This window comes from Nicotiana attenuata, chromosome 1 (assembly GCF_001879085.1).
Source record: "Nicotiana attenuata strain UT chromosome 1, NIATTr2, whole genome shotgun sequence".
In the NCBI taxonomy this organism is placed as follows: domain Eukaryota; kingdom Viridiplantae; phylum Streptophyta; class Magnoliopsida; order Solanales; family Solanaceae; genus Nicotiana; species Nicotiana attenuata.
In genome coordinates this window covers 88340227-88357567 of record NC_031989.1, presented here as the reverse complement: position 1 = coordinate 88357567, position 17341 = coordinate 88340227, and the positions used below count along the sequence as shown (strand labels likewise).

The 17341-nt window shown below is 40.2% G+C and overlaps 1 protein-coding gene across 1 annotated transcript; it reads left to right on the top strand.

The window, feature by feature from the left end:
• Positions 221 to 1444, top strand: LOC109238270. Its single transcript, XM_019404709.1, has 3 exons — positions 221 to 835; positions 950 to 1050; positions 1159 to 1444. Exons 1-3 carry the CDS (start codon positions 221 to 223, stop codon positions 1442 to 1444), a joined length of 1002 nt encoding a protein of 333 aa, XP_019260254.1.

Sequence of the window (17341 nt, the reverse complement as noted above, 5' to 3'; positions counted from 1 at the left end):
CCACCAAAATCCAAATCCCCTATCACCTTTAAATGATCAGTACAATAACTTGGAAAGTCAGAGGTATCAGAACCTATGGCTTATTGAGAGACTCAAAATACTAAAACAAATTCACAAATTATCCTTCATTGCTATCGTAAAACCATTCCTTCAAAATCCAAACAATTCAACCAGTCATTCCCATAACAGCCACATTGATTACTTCAGAATGTAGATGTCAATGGACCAGGGTGTTTCCAACAGTAACAAGAAAATCTGGATCTTTTGGGATCAAGAGTTCGCTGGTACTCTTTGGGACAAAGATGAACAACATATGATAATTGAGCTAAAGTATGTAGAAGTTGGAGACACCTTTCACATCTCTGTGATATATGCAAAATGTAAACCTGCTCTGAGAATTCCTCTATGGGAGACCTTGAAACTTAAATCTACTCCTTGCACTGTGCCTTGGTGCGTGATAGGAGATTTTAATGTCATTACTTCAATGGGGGAGAATATTGGAGGAATACCACACCAGATGAAAAAGAGTAATGATTTCATCAGCATGATTGAAAAATATGGTTTAATTGATTTGGGTTTCCATGGACCAAGATACACATCGTTTAATGGAAGAGGACCTGGTGCTATAGTGTGGAAGAGAGTAGACAGGGGTCTTGTTAATGATTACTGGATAACCTCTTTCCCTACTACTAGTATCACACATTTGGCTTTAGTAGGTTCTAATCATTCACCTCTCCTGTTGAAAATGCATGTGAGACAAGATAATGCCAAGAAATACTTCAGGTTTCTCAACTATTGGGTGAAGAATGGAAGTTTCATGCCACTGGTTCAAGAGGTTTGGTATATGTAGGTTATAGGAAGTCCAATGTGGGTCTTTCACGAATAACTTAAAGCCTTATCTAGTGCTTTAAGTAAATAGTCCAGACATCAATATAGGGACATTTTTCAGAAACCAAAGGAATTTGAACAGAAGGTTAAGTTAGCAGAAGAGAAATGGGCTACTACCAATGATCCAACTAACAGGATGATCCTTCATGAAGTTCAAGCTCAGTACATTAACCACTTGAAACTTGAAAAGAAGGTTTTGAAACAGAAGACATAACTACATTGGTTCAAAGAAGGTGATGCTAACTCCAGCCAATTTCACAATCTGATCAGAGGTAGAAGAAGGAAACTCTTCATCCACAAAATCAAGGATGAAAAAGGAGATTGGATTCAGCGTGATGAAGCTGTTAGGGAAGCTGCTTGTGACTATTTATTCACTGAACCTGGAGGCCATATTAGAGAGGACCTTCTCAATTGTATTCCAACCATGACCACTAATGAAGACAATGGTGAACTCTCCAGAGATCCTGAAATGGAAGAACTTAAACAAGTTGTTTTTTCCATGAGCCCAACCAGTGCTGCAGGCCTAGATGGGATGAATGGAAAACTCTTTCAATGATGTTGGGAAGTGATTAAATATGACTTGCTAAAGGCGGTTCTTGCACTTTTTTGGAGGAAGTGAGATGCCCAGATACATGACCAATACATGCCTAGTTCTTTTACCCAATGTGGAATTTCCTAACTCTTTGACAGAATTTAGGCCCATAAGCTTAAGCAACATCATCAACAAAATCATATCTAAACTGATTGGTACCAGACTTGTAGCCATACTGCCACACATCATCTTAGCAAATCAGTTTGTATTTGTCAAAGGGAGAAGCATTTCAGAGAACATTATGCTTGCTAAAGAGATTTTCAAAGGAATTAAGAAGCCAAATGTTGGAGCTAATGCGGTAATTAAGCTAGATATGGCAAAAGCTTATGATAGAGTTTCCTGGGCTTTTACTTGTATTATGCTTAGGAGAATGGGCTTTCATGAACTCCTCATAACACATGATATGGAGAATCATGTCAAACAGCTGGTATGCTGTGGTTATTAATGGGTCCAGGCAAGAATTTTTCAAGTCTACTAGGGACCTAACGCAAGGAGAACCACTGTCCCCATCTCTCTTCATCATTGGGGCGGAACTACTTTCCCATATGTTCAACAAACTCACTCATGACCAGTTTTCAATGGGTTTTATATGGAGAAGAGGGGTCCACAAGCCAACCATTTGAGCTTTGATGATGATGTGATCATCTACACATTAGGCAGCAGGGTGTCACTATTGAAAATCATGAAGATCTTGGAGGATTATGAAAACACCTCAGGGCAAAAAATCAACAAGGCCAAGAGCCACTTCATAACTCCATCATGTGTGTTCTAGTACAGTGTCAACATAATTCAACAAATTACAGGTTTTACCATAAGGGAATCTCCAATCACTTACCTTGGATGCCTACTCTACATTGACAGGAAGAGAATCATACACTTCAATGACTTAAATGTCCAAGGTTGTCAACAAAATCAAAGGATGTCATGGTAGAATATTATCCTATGGAGGAAAAGCTACCCTGATCAAACATGTGTAGCAATCTCCACTCATCCATCTCCTCTCAACTGTGTCACCTCTTAAAGCTGTCATAAAGCAAATTGAGAGAATGTCTGCTAACTTTTTCTTGGGTATGGACAAAGATAGAAACAAATACCATTGGGCTTCATGGGAGAAAATGTCTTATCCTCTTGAGGAAGGAGGTTTGGATTTAGAACAATTGATGATGTGTGCAAGTCTATGGAATTCAAACAATGGTGGTCTTTTAGAACTAAACAATCCCTGTGGAGTAAGTTTTTGAGGGCTAAGTACTGTAAGAGGTGACATCCAGTATCCAAGAAATAGAACTCTGGACAATCTCAGACTTGGAAAAATATTTTGATCAACAAAAAAGAAGTAGAACCTCACATTCAGTGGAGGCTTCATTATGGCACAACCAGTTTCTGGTGTGATAATTGGTTAGGCACAAGTCCGTTGGCAACTTTTAGAAATGAAGGGGGCAGACCTGACAACATTTCAGTATCTCAATTTTGGGTTGTAGGAAGCTGGAACATTTAGATACTCAACAGTTGTGCACCATCACACAAAATCAGAGAAATACTACAAGTTCCCATCAACTACATACCTCATAAACCAGAAAAACCAACATGGACTCCCACTACTTCTGGGAACTTCACACGTGCTTCTGCTTGGGGTATAATTAGGAAAAGGAAACAGGTTCTCTTCACCAACAAAATGACATGGCATAAACAGATTCCTTTTAGATGGTCACTCTATCTCTGGAGAGCACCCAGAAACAAACTGCCTACAGATGATAGAGTCATATCTTTTGGACATCTTACTGTGACTAGACCACATCTTCAGCATGGGTCATTTTGCTAAAGCCGTCTGGAACGTCTTTACTGGTCCATCTGGTTTTCCCCTATAGGACATGCCTCTTCAGTTGCTCCTGATAAAATTGTGGATTTAAAAAAGCAAGAATGAGGTGCACAAACTACTTCTGGATACCCTTCCTATCATTATATGTTGGAACTTATGGAAGAATAGGTGTAGTGCAAAATATGGAGCAAAGAAATCCTCAAGGCTTAGGGTTCTTTTCTCCATTAAATCTGATACCAACCTTCTCCTCAAAACTAAGTACCCTACCATCACATGGCCATTTGAATGGAGTGAGTTGTATCCTTTGGTTGAAAACCTGCAATTTCATACCAACATCCTGCAAGTAAAATGGCAGAAACCTGATAGTGGCTTTGGCAAACTAAACAGTGATGGTAGTGCACTTAGTAACCAGGCAAGATTGAAGTTGGAGTCATTATCAGGGATTCTGAGGGTAATTTCATTCATGCTTAAGCTAGGCCTTTAGATGAAGGAACCAACAACCTAGCAGAGACAATAACAGCAGTGATAGGAATGCAATGGTATCTGGAGAATTATTTTCGTAAGGTCCACCTGGAAGCTGATTCTGCTATGCTCATACAATGGCTCAACAATGCAGCAGATCCTCCTTGGAGCCTGGAAGTTAATCTGTATAACCTCAACTTTGTAGACAATGTGAGGAGTTCAAATATTCATATGTTTACAGAGAAGCCAACTTTTCTGCGAATTCTCTATCCAAACTCAGTCATAATTTAACTTTCATGACTCACTACCACAACATGATTGAGTTGCCTATTAATATAAGGGGTCAGATCTATTTGGATAAGATCGACACCCCTTCATTCAGACACAATAGGAGCAGAAGGATCAAAATTCCACCACACCTGGCCTCTAGTTCCTCACATGGATATGGATGACAGAAATGAAATTAAGGGAGCAGACCTAATTCTCAAAATTATAGGGATCATATATCAGAGCATCTTTATACAAGAAATGAAATTTGCTCAAACCCATTGGGAAAAGGATACAGTGACAGACCTCCTCACTAACTTTATCTTCTTTTTTGCGGGTTCCAACTTACTTGATTCACTGGACCTTTCTAAGTGTGTGGTATTAGCATCCATGATGCTCATTCTGTTGAGAAAAGGCCAGTGTTTTAAGCCAAGACTTTCTACAATAGAGATGAAAAAGATTAGAACCACCAGGTTTTCCAAGTGGCATAGACACCACACTACATCAGTTGACTAACATAAACTAATTTTAAACCTTAAAGGCCACAGGATGAGCAGCTACTTGAACCATTTTCATCCAGTAGACACTTGGTCCAGGAAACTCAACTTATCACACCCACAATTTTCGCCACAAAATCCCAACAAGAAGACACAACCTTTATCTCAATCCCACATCTTCCACCCAGCTACACTCTTTCACAACTTTAGAAGTAATCACACCCTCCATCAGGATCATCTTATTCACTTTCTCATTGGCAACATATCCCTCTTCCAAAAAGTTCTCAGAAGACAGAAGAACCTGAGAACACACACTCATGATCATAAGAAAAGACATTGTTATTTCACTAATTCTATTTTTTGTTTTGCAGGTACTTTTTCTTATGATCTCCTCCACCTCTTGATATACACTCAGTGTATGGTATTAGCATTTTCAATGCTCATTCTAGTGAGGGTTAAACAAGGGTACAAACAGTGCCAATCATCAGGCACACACAATCTATCATGCCAAAGCAATGCATTTGGAACTTGCTAGTCAACATTATGCCCCCAAGTTTATTCGTTGAACATGGTAGAAAGAATGACAACTCTCAATTATCCAACTGATCCTCACAGAAAGTATAGCAGAGAGCCTAAAAATCTATAGCTCCATTTTCTAAATTGGGAATCAACTCAATTAGGCTCTCACATAGGTTATTAGTCACTACCAAATTACCATGCACTCTTCAGTACCATTTCTCTTCTCCCCAGCTTCAACCTGCAACCTTTACCAGCTCTTAAAATCTATAAGAACCTGAGAGTATTGCCATATTTGTTCAACAAAAGGTCTCAGGGAAGTAATGCCCAAAGCATGCAGCACCCCTGCATCACTAACTGTAGTGCCAAAGTCTTTCTTCCCCGGAAGAGGGGCAATAGTACTCTTTTAATGCTAACATGGTTTTTTTGCAGGTCCATTAACTAGGTATAGAACTCTGAAGCACTCTCAATGTGTGGTATCAGCATCCCAAATGCTCAGTCTGTTGGGAGTGCATCAAAGTTCTTGGACCTACCCTTCTGATCATGCAATACAAACACACACATCACAGTCAAACAACACCGATACATATAGAAACCACCACATCAGGGCAATAGTTTCAGCAATATCTCATGGACTCATCAGTGCTCTGGTTCACATGCCATATGAACACACTATTGAGATTTGGTTATGGGCACATCAGAGTCTCTACAACAGCCAATCACAGCCACCAATGCAGTGCTCCATCTTCTATCATGGACACCAAACACAAACAACTCACTATTTTTCATCTTTTGGTCATCTATATGCTTCTCTTCAACCTGGCTTTCCTTTTTTGCAATGCTAAAACTATGATAAATATAGGTTGTTGGTGTTATGGTTGTATATTTTTTTTTCCACTTCATTTGGGAATAATTTGTCCAATCTTTAGATATAGTTCCTCTTGTAGATGGAAAGAGTCTTTCCAAATTCTTTGCACAGTTGACCTAGGTTACTCTTGTTTTTGGGGTCCATTTGCTTACCCAATATGGATAGGCATATGGAACCATCTTATAAGTCTGACTTCACTTATTGTACAAGATTAAATTGATGGTCCTTTTTTAGACAGTCAATTGATTATCCACCATAGGTTTGGAGGAAAGGTTCATGTCTTCCTCTGATGGTGTAATTGTTGGTTCATATTTATAAAAACTAGCCCTAGATACAAAGCCTAGTGGTTTTATTAAAAAAAATAACTTGGGTTAACTACAATCAACATTTTGTGTAAACTATCTCAGATCGGTATTTTAAGGATTCAGGTGGGTCCATATCGTGATTTTGGACCTGGGCGTATGCCCCAAACTAAATTCGGAAGACCCTAACTTGATTTGACTTGTTTTGTCAAAAGCTAGTAATTTAAAGGTTTTGAAATTTCATAGGTTTTATTGTAGGTTGACTTTGTGGTTATCGGATTCGAACTTGGTTCCAGAAATTGGTATAGGTTCATTTTTCTATTTGAAATTTGTCTGCAAAATTTGGTGCAAATCGGAGTTGGTTTGATAGGATTCAGACACTCAGTTGTGATTTTAGAAGTTCTTGAGTTTTCTTTGAAATTTCATGCATTTTGATGTCCGATTCGTAGTTCTAGGTTTTATTTTAGTGTTTTGATCACGCGAGCGAGTTTGGATGATATTATTACACTTGTGTCCATGTTTGGTTTGGAGCCCGAGGGGCTCGGTGAGTTTCAGATAGGCTACAGACCATTTTAAACTTGGAAAATTGCTGGTTTTCAACTATTCCTGATCTCTGGTGCATTGTGCTTTGCGATCTCAAAGCTACTCTCATGATCACGAAGGGAAACTTGGGGCTGGGGTGGATTTCTTATTCGCAAATGCAGGCTTGCCCTTCGCGAACGCAAAGCAGTGGAGGGCTTACCCATCGCGACCGCGACCTTCTTCACGCGAACGCGAAGAGTTATTTGATTCTAGGGGGAGGCAGCTAGTTACTCTACGCGTACAGAGGCATTGGCTCGCAAATGCGAATGTAGGGGGAGTAAGCCTACGCGAACGCGAAGGATAGCTCGCGCACACGAAGGCCTTTTTGCCGTTGTGCTTCGCGATCGCGTTAGGTGATTCACGAATGCGAAGAACACCTGATGCCCAATGATTTAAACTTTCAAATTTTGGGATTTTCTTCACTCTTCACCATTTTCAAGTCTGAGCTCGGCCTAGAGGCGATTTTGAAGTGGTTTTTCATCCTAACTTCATAGGGTAGTAGATATTAACTTGTTTCCTTATATTTCCATAAATTCCCATTGATTTAACCTTTAATCTAAGCTTTTTCATGGTAGCAATTAGGGATTTAGGTAGAAATTGGAGATTTTAAAAAATGGAGATTTAGACCTCAAATTGAGGTCGGATATCAAAACTAATCATATAACCAAGCTCAAGGGTGAATGAGTAATTGGGTTTTGTCCGAATCTTGGGTTTTGACCAAGTGGGACCAAGGTTGACTTTTTCTAAAATCATTAAAGATTGAATCCTTTTCCCTTATGGGTCGTTTCTAAAGCCTATTTTGAATTATTTGAATTATATTTTGCTAGATTTGATTGGTTTGGAGGCTAATTCTGAAGAAAAAGTCGCAGTTGAGCATTGATTTGCTTGCGGAGTAAGGTAAGTATCGTCGTTAACCTTGACTTGAGGTATTAGGACTTGTTGACCTATTTGCTACGTGTATTATGTGTGGGGATATCATATATATGAGGTGGCGAGTACATATGTGTTGTTATTAGGTTAAAGCATGCGGGTGAAAATCGTTTCTTTGTTCTAAGTAGCTTTATTGACTATGTTTTTCATGCTCAAGTTAGATTATTAATTCTTTAATTTGTCGCCTCACAAATATTGTTTTATTTGAAGATGTTGGTAATTTTCGCAATTTGAATTGGTTACCATAGCTCTATAATTGAAGTGAAATTTCTTTCTAAATTAAATTGTTAATTTGTATTTGTATTGTTGCTTGGTGAGGAAGAGTGAAAAGCACGAAGGGTGATGCCGTGCCTTTTTTGCATTCATTATCATATATTAAGTAGTTGTGAGGATTTAAAGCACTAAGGGTGGTGCCGTGCTAGAGAGTAAAATCATGAAGGGTGATGTCTTGCCATTTTTATTCATGATATTACATGGTGAGGACGAGAGTAAAAGCACAAAGGGTGATGCTGTGCCATCTTTATTTCATTGCCTTATTTGATTTTCGGATCGGTGATTTACTTGGTTACATTGTTGCTTATTTCGGAAGTTGTCATTTGGTGATTTCATACTTTCCGTTTTATGATATTTCCCCTTTCGCATGTCCCCTCCAGTTAATATTTTTTTTTGTTTTACTTGTTATTTTGTTGTTCTTTATATATATATATATATATGTATAGGATTTTACGTAGGTGTCTTGTCATAGCCTCGTCACTAACTCATCGAGGTTAGGCTCGACATTTATGGAGTATATTGGGTCGGTTGTACTCATGCTATACTTCTGCACTTCTTGTGGAAATACTGGCATTTGTCCCAATGGTGTGTAGAGGTGCGTCTGCTCGGATCATATTTTTTTCAGACACTTGAGGTAGAGCTGCTGGAGTTCGCAGAGCTTGAAGTCCCCTTCCATTTTCTATCTTTACTGTTTATCTCTTTCGAACAATTGTGTTTATTTAAAACTATACTTGTAGACTTCGAGTTGCACATGTACTGGTGACAACAAACTTCTGGGATTGTGTTAGATCGTATTATATTATTTTATTTTATTTTTGTTTAAAAATAATGTTGGCTTTCCTAGCCAGTGGACGTTAGGCGCCATCATGGTCCCGAGAGTGGGATTCCGGGTCGTGACAAGATTTTTGTTAAAGTTTTAAAAAATAAAGATTTGAGTTTTGAGATCGATTTGGGATCAGATTTAAAAACAATACATATATATATATACATATATATGGACTCGTGGGGTTATAGTAGTCAGAATCTACCCTTAGACCCGAGTTTTAACCGGGCTGACCCGGGATTGACTTTTATTGACTTTTCGAAAATTGTGTAAGGATCAAAACTTTATCTATTGTAATTTGTTTTCCTTAAATTGTTCGATGATAATACATCATTTTTGGTTAGACTTGAGCCGTATGTAGGCAAATTCTTGGGGAAACGCTGTATTAGAGGGTTGATTTGGCGTAGTTGAGATAAGTATCTTAACTAACTTTATGTGGGGGAATTACTCCTTTGGATTGGGTTGTTTGTGCAAATTGTACTATGTGAATGACATGTACACAAGGTGGCGAGTGTGTATACGGGCTATAAGTGGTATCTTGTCCGTTTTAGACGTTTAGACTTCTTCCATGCATCTACTTGAATTTGCTATAACATGTTAAATATTTTATTGTTAAAGTTACTCCCACATGCTCTAGTTGATGTTGTTAGCATTGGCTACACTCTTTATCATTGTAATTGCTCTAGTATGCTTAGTTGAAGTTTCTACATTCCTTATAGTCTTGTTACTCCTTTTTATTGTTGAAATACTCTTACTTAAAGTGGTTATTACGTGGAATATCCTCTTGTTGAGTTATTGGTGTTGAATTTGTGGAAGTCATTATCACATTGAGGTTGAATGTAACGACCCGACCGGTCGTTTAGAGCTTTTGTACTTTGATCGCCAGTTCTCGGGCATAACTTGCCCCGTGTAATGTGTTATGACTGATGTAGATCATTGGTTTTGTTTGTCACAGAAATCGGTATGAATTTGAAAGAACAGTCTCAGTTGAAAGCTTTGAATTTGAAAGGTTTGACCAAGAGTTGACTTATTCGTATATGAGCTCGGATCGGAGTTTTTAAGATTTGGTTAGCTTCGTTAGGTGATTTATGACTTAGGAGCGTGATCGGAATTGATTTTGGAGGTCCGGTGTAGAATTAGGCTTGAATTGGCGACCTTAATTGATTAATCAAACTGATGTTGTTGCTATTCTTATTACACTGCCCGCCTAGAAAACATGCCTATGGGGATAAGCAAAACGAATTCATGTTCAAATACAGAACCAAACATCAGCCTGATTGGTAATCTCCGCTACCCGGAGTTACCAGGTCTAGACTTTGGAGTCTATTTTATATATACAGATTTGATGGGTAGGTCATGGCCCTGTCCTGACCATGATACAATTTTGTTATCTATAGAGGCTTGTAGATGAGTCCTATATATTTTGTATATTAGTAGATGTTCGTGGGGCCTCATTGGCCTGCACAGTTATATTTATGAGCTTTTGGGTATGTTTATCCCTCATATGAGAGAGCCATCATTTTCACATAATTCTCGTCAGTCTTGATTAGTATTGTTAGCTTGCAGGTAGGCTTCGTCGATCTAAGTTGAGAGCTACCCCTTACGAGTTCACAGTTATAGAGTGGTATGCTCAGGCCAAGTATGGCACCGGGTGCCGGCCACACCTCCCTAGGTTTGGGGTGTGACAAACTTGGTATCAAAGCAGTTCTATCCTAGGAAGTCTACAAGCCGTGTCTAGTAGAGCCCTGTTTATAGATGTGTTGTGCACTACATTATATAAACAGGAAGCTACAAGGCATTTAGGAGTCTGTTACCCTTCTTTTAAATCCAAATCATGCTATAGAGCTGAGTCATAAGAGTTTGAGTTAGGACTTATATTGCTAATGATGCAAAGATGTTTGCTATTAGGAAGATTACAACAAGCTAGAGGTCTAATACAACAATAGGTAAAGGCACTAATAGAGAGAGAGAGAGTTCTTGATGACATGGCCCTGTTTGAGGCCCTATCAGATCATGCATACTAGATGTGCAAATTTCCAGGTTAAGACCCTAAGACGGGAATATCTAACACCTTGAGTGAATAGCAGGCCATGGGAGTATTAGAAGGTAAAAATATAAGTTTCATCATGTAACAAAAGCAAGGTAAAGGAGGATAAAAGGTACTGAGTTGGTTAAGATTATCAATATTTACAATTCATGTAAAGAAATATAACCATTCTGGTTACCTTCAACAGTAGCAGAGGTTATGTACAATTGGCCAAACCCATCTCAGTTATGTCCTATGGGAGCTAACAGATATAGTTTAAGAGAAGGATGGGATATCAGGATCCAGTTGGGTTAGAGTAACCCAAAATGGTGGAAGGATTGTTAGAGTTAGCTAACTTTTTTGAAGGATATTGCAAACGTGGTAATAGTTCTCCTTGTGAGACATCCAGATGGTGCACTCTAGAATATTACAGTTAGATATGAATACTAAAATGTTCAGAGAATTCAGAAGATAGACACTGGAATCCTAAAAGGGATAAATATTTACCTTAGTATGACTCCCGCCCCTAGTAAAAAGAGAATGTTAGACGACCCGAAGAGCTAGTGAGATGGATCAAGGGGAGCCAAAAGTGACAGAATGTTTTGTTGAAGTTTTCAGAATAAGTTAATAGACAGAGATATTAGCAAGAGAATAAGAAGAGAGAAAATGAAGCATTATGAGTATGATGTGATAAATGGGTTATAATGGTAAATCAAAATATGACAAGATGATAGAGTCAATAGTCAAGTGAAGGAAAAGACAAGAGGAGACATGCCTTGAGACTATAATAGAGTATATGACATAAAGTCATATCCTTATTTCGAGAAAAAAGTTGGTGACTCCAACATGATTATTAGAAGGCTAAGTTAGACCCCCAGAGTAATAGAAATTAGTATGGGCTAGTAAACAAGAAAAAAAATCAAACATGATTTACGGACCCAAGGATTTGATAATAGTCGGCATTTTGAGAATTTCAGAGATTGCTTTCCGGCAATGATAGAATAGACAATGGAAGAATAAACTTTAAAGGTCATTCACGAAGACGCTTCCCTAAAGCACTGTGAGCAGAGTTATGCTTAAGAGACTAAGTGTGCCAATTGCACTAGGTGTCACTCTCGTGCGCAAGAAATTCAGCTATCCCTGGTACAGAAAGGTTATTGCATGGCGAGTAAGGGGTCATTGAAAATATGTAAAGACACCGAAGATGAAGAGGTAAAACACCTGCATGTAAAACTTTAGAGCATTAAATGTCAGTACTCCCCTAAGGTGGGGGGGGGGGGGGGGAGAGATGGTGTGATATGGTATTAAGTCAGAGTTAAGTGGTTTAGGTAACTATGCAATGGTAAAGGAAGAATACTGTAAAAAGGCAAAAGGGATGATATTACATTTATTCATATCCTACAGATATATTAGCAGATCATGCAAGGTAAACGTAGAGAACCCCAACATAGGTAATTTATTCTTACAAATATGACATCGTAATCCTGGAGAAATATCAAATAGAAGTTGGGGTAGTTAAAGGTACCGTATAAGTGTTATAAAAATAAAATAGAGTGCCACTAGGGAGACAATCAAAATTTCAGTTAAGAAGCAACCCTACGAGCACAAGGGCGTAGAGGTAAGTAACTAAGGATAATTTTAGGCGAGTAAGATAATCAAAAATTCCTTCGAGTATACGATGTAATAATCTCACATCTTTACGAGAGTCAGAGGGTCTCCCTTAAGTACTAAAACAAAAGACTAGTAGAGAAAATACGGAAGAAGGCTTCAACCTAAGCATAGTGACCTGAAGAAGAAATGATCTTGGAACAACAGTCTCATTACCATATTGTGTGCACTCCATATTAAAGTGGATCCTATCAGTTACAATGAACAGAAAGTAAAAATCAACGTAACATTTGAGATCATATGAGTTGCACGCAATTCTAATATATGTAGGCACTAAGATAAGCCAAAATATTCATGCAACAAGTGGTAGAATAACTAGGAAAAGTAAGTTCTGACTTTTAAAGAAAGTTGAGAAGGCATGGAAGGAATTATTCGATCAATGACCCAGAGTTAGCTATGTTATGAACGCACTTAAGATTTGGAGAGTGTTATCCCTGCAGAGTATATGTTGGCATTCATACAGCTATAGGAGACTCTGGTATAAGTTAAAGAAAGAATTGAGTCTACGTCACAAACAAAGGCTTGAAATTTTAGAAGGTTATATCATGGATGTTCCATAGCATCCACAAAAGGCTAAAGTAATAACCAATACCCTGAGCTACAGATCGGAAGACATCATAAGCCTACATAAAGGTTGAGAGAGAGAAAAAGAAGACCGAAAGCTACAATAGCTAAGTAAACCAGGAGTCCGATTAATAGACCCAGATAATTATAGAATTGTGATTCAAAACATTGCAAAATCACTCTGAATATCAGAGGTACAAGAGAGCTAGTACATCAGCCATAATCTATAACGACTCTATGATAAAGCCAGTTAGAAGAGTACCAGCATCATAAGAAGTCAGTACGAAGCTTCTATCGGATTGTGTATGCACTAGAGGTACAAGTATTATAGTAGAACTTTAAGGTGTGGACGTGAGTTTGAACTATGAGGAAGGGAGGTTATGAAAACGGCAGAAGATACAATGCATGATTTAAAGGTAAGAAAGGTAAAGGTAAAGAAGGTACGAGAGACTCAAGTGCAGAAGGTTGTGAATAGTCCAGTCTTTAGACAGATGGCTAGAAGCATCGTGATTCAGTATCCAGAAATGATAGTGGTATCATCAGTAGCATATCTGTATACGGCAAAGTCGGAGGGTCCAATTTCTCATCATTAAAGCGCTTCGGAAGGTCACCTCAAAGGCTCGAGGCCATGGTCGGGCATCCTCCCTCGAGGATCGTCTACACTCGACCTCATGGTAGCACTAATCAGGGTGATGGTAGAAATGGGAAGTTCCCGAGGCACACGCCTAGGGCTGACAGAGTCTGCTGGTCTACTCTGAATCCGAACCAGGGTGTCATCTAGCTGTCCCATCTCCCTATCTTTGTAATTAATGCCTCTTGTACTTCGTTGGGATTCCCTTCCTATATAAAGGGGATCCTTGTCACTTTTGCAGCTCGGTTGCTCCAGTTGCTCCACAAGAATATACAAAAAAGAATATTCTCTCTGCTCTCTAACATACTTTCATGTTATTATTGCTTTCATACTTGTTCATCATTTATTGCTTATCATTGGCCATAAAGAGCCTTCTTTGATTTTATTATAACTATTAGTTACACCCCGATCGCCCCCAGTAGCTCATTATCGGGCCACAGAACCGACCTCGAGGCCTTCGTATCGACAAGCTCGAGGCCTCGATTGTCAGCCTCTCGGTTTGATTATCACCTTATCTTTAGCTCCCGTTTCGTCTCTATACTTCATACACATAGCATCATCTTCTTAACAACTAGCATAAAAATAGATCACGTATTTTTAGAGTCCCATTAAAAAATTTAATTGTTATTACCATATTCACGGTAAACAGTTTTGCGCCCACCGTGGGGTTAAAAATAATAGTGATTATTTTCTTGCTGGTTCCGTTACACAACACAAGTTATCTTTCACGCTTTTTCTCATCCAAAGATCTTTGATTTCAGGTCGGAATGTCTGATTCAGTAAACAATAACTTTGAGAACCACAGAGAGAATGGTGTGGCCGTTCCAGGTGTTGGTGAGCCAACACGAAACCTTGAGAACGCACCAGGACCAATTTCGGTGGACGAAGTCTCATGCTGCGCTCGACACGTTGAAATAAGATCCCACACTAACAGGAGCATACACCAGGGCGACCAACAGGAAGCCCAAAAGACCCCAGCTCGGGAAGAATGGGAAGTTAGCCTTCATGTTATTTTTGAAATGTTGCAGGCACAACAGCTGGCTATTGCTCAGCTGCAAAGTCACCAGAAAACTCCTAGCACGGTAGCACCGGGGACAGCTCCCCCAGCTGAACAGGTACCGGAGAGATCAAGCAATAATGGGTCGATAGCCGATCCCGTCATCGTAAAAATGCTCGAGGACCTCACCAGAAAGATCGAATCGGGCGAGAAAACGATAGAAGCCAACGATAAGAAGGTCGAGACTTACAACTCCAGGGTCGATCAAATTCCAGGAGCGCCCCAGATCTTGAAGGGTGTAGACTCGAAAACGATCGTGCAGAAGCCGTTCCCACAGGAAGCCACCCCAAAACCCATTCCAAAGAAGTTTAGAATGCTGGAGCTTTCGAAATACACTGGTACCTCGGACCCCAATGAACACGTTACCGCTTACACCTGTGCAGTAAAGGGCAATGACATGAAGGACGACGAGATCGAGTCTGTCCTGCTGAAAAAATTCGGAGAAACACTTTCTAAAGGGGCGATGATGTGGTATCATAACTTGGCCCCAAACTCCATAGACTCATTTGCCATGTTGGCAGATTCCTTCATAAAGGCACATGCCGGGGCCGTTAAGGTGACCAGCAGGAAATCCAACATCTTCAAAATTAAGAAAGGGGAGAACGAGATGCTGCGAGAATTTGTCTCTCGCTTTCAAATGGAAAGAATGGAACTACCACCGGTCTCCGACGATTAGGCGGTACAGGCCTTCACTCAAGGCCTGAATGAGCGAAGCTCGGTAGCTTCGAAGTAGCTGAAAGAGAATCTGGTCGAGTACCCCGCCGTGACTTGGTTGGATGATCATAACCGATACCAGTCGAAAATCAGGATCGAGGACGATCAGTTGGGAGCGCCATTGGGCTCGGTGTACCCAAGCAGGCTCTTGTTGAAGGAGCCAAAGCCAAATAAAGAAAGATATCAGCCATACTTCGAAGACCGAAGGAATGCCCCGAGGCGTAACCCACCCCGAAACGATCGAAGGATAGGCCGAGGACAGAATCCTCAGGGACTCATCAACAGAGCCGGATTCGATAGGAACGCAGGACCAGCAGAGGCACCTCGCTTGTCAGAATGCAACTTCAACGTCGATATATCGGATATTGTCTTCGCCATCAGCAAAATCAAAGACGCCAAGTGGCCCAGGCCTGTACAATCGGATCCTTCGCAAAGGAACCATAACCTAGTGTGCGAATTCCACAACACGCACGGACATAGGACTGAGGATTGCCGACAGCTCCAGGAGGAAGTGGCCCGGTTACTCGACAATGGTCACCTCCGGGAATTCCTCAGCAACCGAGCCAAAAACCAGTTTCAGGAAAGAGAAACAACCAAAAAGAACGAGGCGGACGAGCTGCAACATATCATCCACACGATCTTTTAAAATACGCTCTCGGCTGTATCCGAATAAAGGACCGTACCGCGTCCGCCGAACAAACGCCAAGGTCCAAAAGTGCCATCGCCACTGAGGTATAATCATCCGCCTTTTTCATTTTATATTTCACACTAACTCTTATGCAGGCGCCCGATCGAAGCAGTCGAGACGCTAATACAACTCGAAGACCTTAAGGTTTTAAAGCATCCGTTGCACTCTTTTCCTTCGGCCGAGTTTTTATCCCGAAAAGGGTTTTTACCGGCAAGGGTTTTAACGAGGCAACATCTACATGATACATAAGGAAGACTCAACAAGTATTCAATGCTTCTTCTGCAATCAACCTTGAACACTGCGGGGCATCCCCTCGAAAGGCGTTCATCAGAAAAACCAAGAAATACCAAATGGGGTCCCAATAGGAAAATGATGTACCGGGCCAAACGGCCGAGCGAGAACATGTATACTTGTACCAATCGAAGAATACATTTTTTCAAAGCATTTCACACTCCAAAAGAAACTCAGCATTTTCGCAAAAAATGATTCCTCCGTCAAAGCGTCCCGAACACTCGGGGACTGGCGTCGAGATCTATCTCCGAACGACCTCCGGGTCGGGACTCCAAGCTCATAACCCCTCAACGAGGCAACATAAAAATCATGAAATGAATCCAAGGCCGAAAGCGTCCCGAACACCCGAGGATTGGCGTCAAAATCTCAAAAATCGTATGACCTCAGGGTCGGAATTGCCAAAGTCGTAAGCCCTCAATAAGGAAACACCAAGCTTACAAGTAAACGGCTTCCGAGCCAGGATGACCTCATTAACTCAGTGACTATCGCCAAGCACCATTCATTACAAAATCCGAGGCCATAAGACCCCAAGCGAGTAGACTCGGCCTCGTAAGACCTTCATAAAGCAGCAACAACACCTGTAAGACCTCAAGTAAGGCATGAACTGTACTTGTACCAAGTATTTAAAAATTGTAAGACCTCAACGACATGAAAATTTTGTAAGACCTTGCTAAAGGCATAAACTCGATCTCAAAGTTTAGGCTATATATCGAACTTGTAAGACCCCTAAAAAGGCATACCCTCGATATAGACGCCCAAACTACTTCACTTGGGATCAAAAACGGCTTCGGCCAAGCACAAATGACTACGGTCATAAGGCTGTACCAGCCAAACTAACGCGACTCGGGGATGCCCGACCGTCGCTAAAAAATCACAAGCCTTCAAT

Coding starts and splice junctions, on each gene's coding strand:
- LOC109238270 (XM_019404709.1), top strand. CDS start 221: ATGGACCAGGGTGTTTCCAACAGTAACAAGAAAATCTGGATCTTTTGG. Junction 836..949: donor TCATGCCACTGGTTCAAGAG/GTTTGGTATATG, acceptor GACATTTTTCAG/AAACCAAAGGAATTTGAACA. Junction 1,051..1,158: donor CTTCATGAAGTTCAAGCTCA/GTACATTAACCA, acceptor CAATCTGATCAG/AGGTAGAAGAAGGAAACTCT.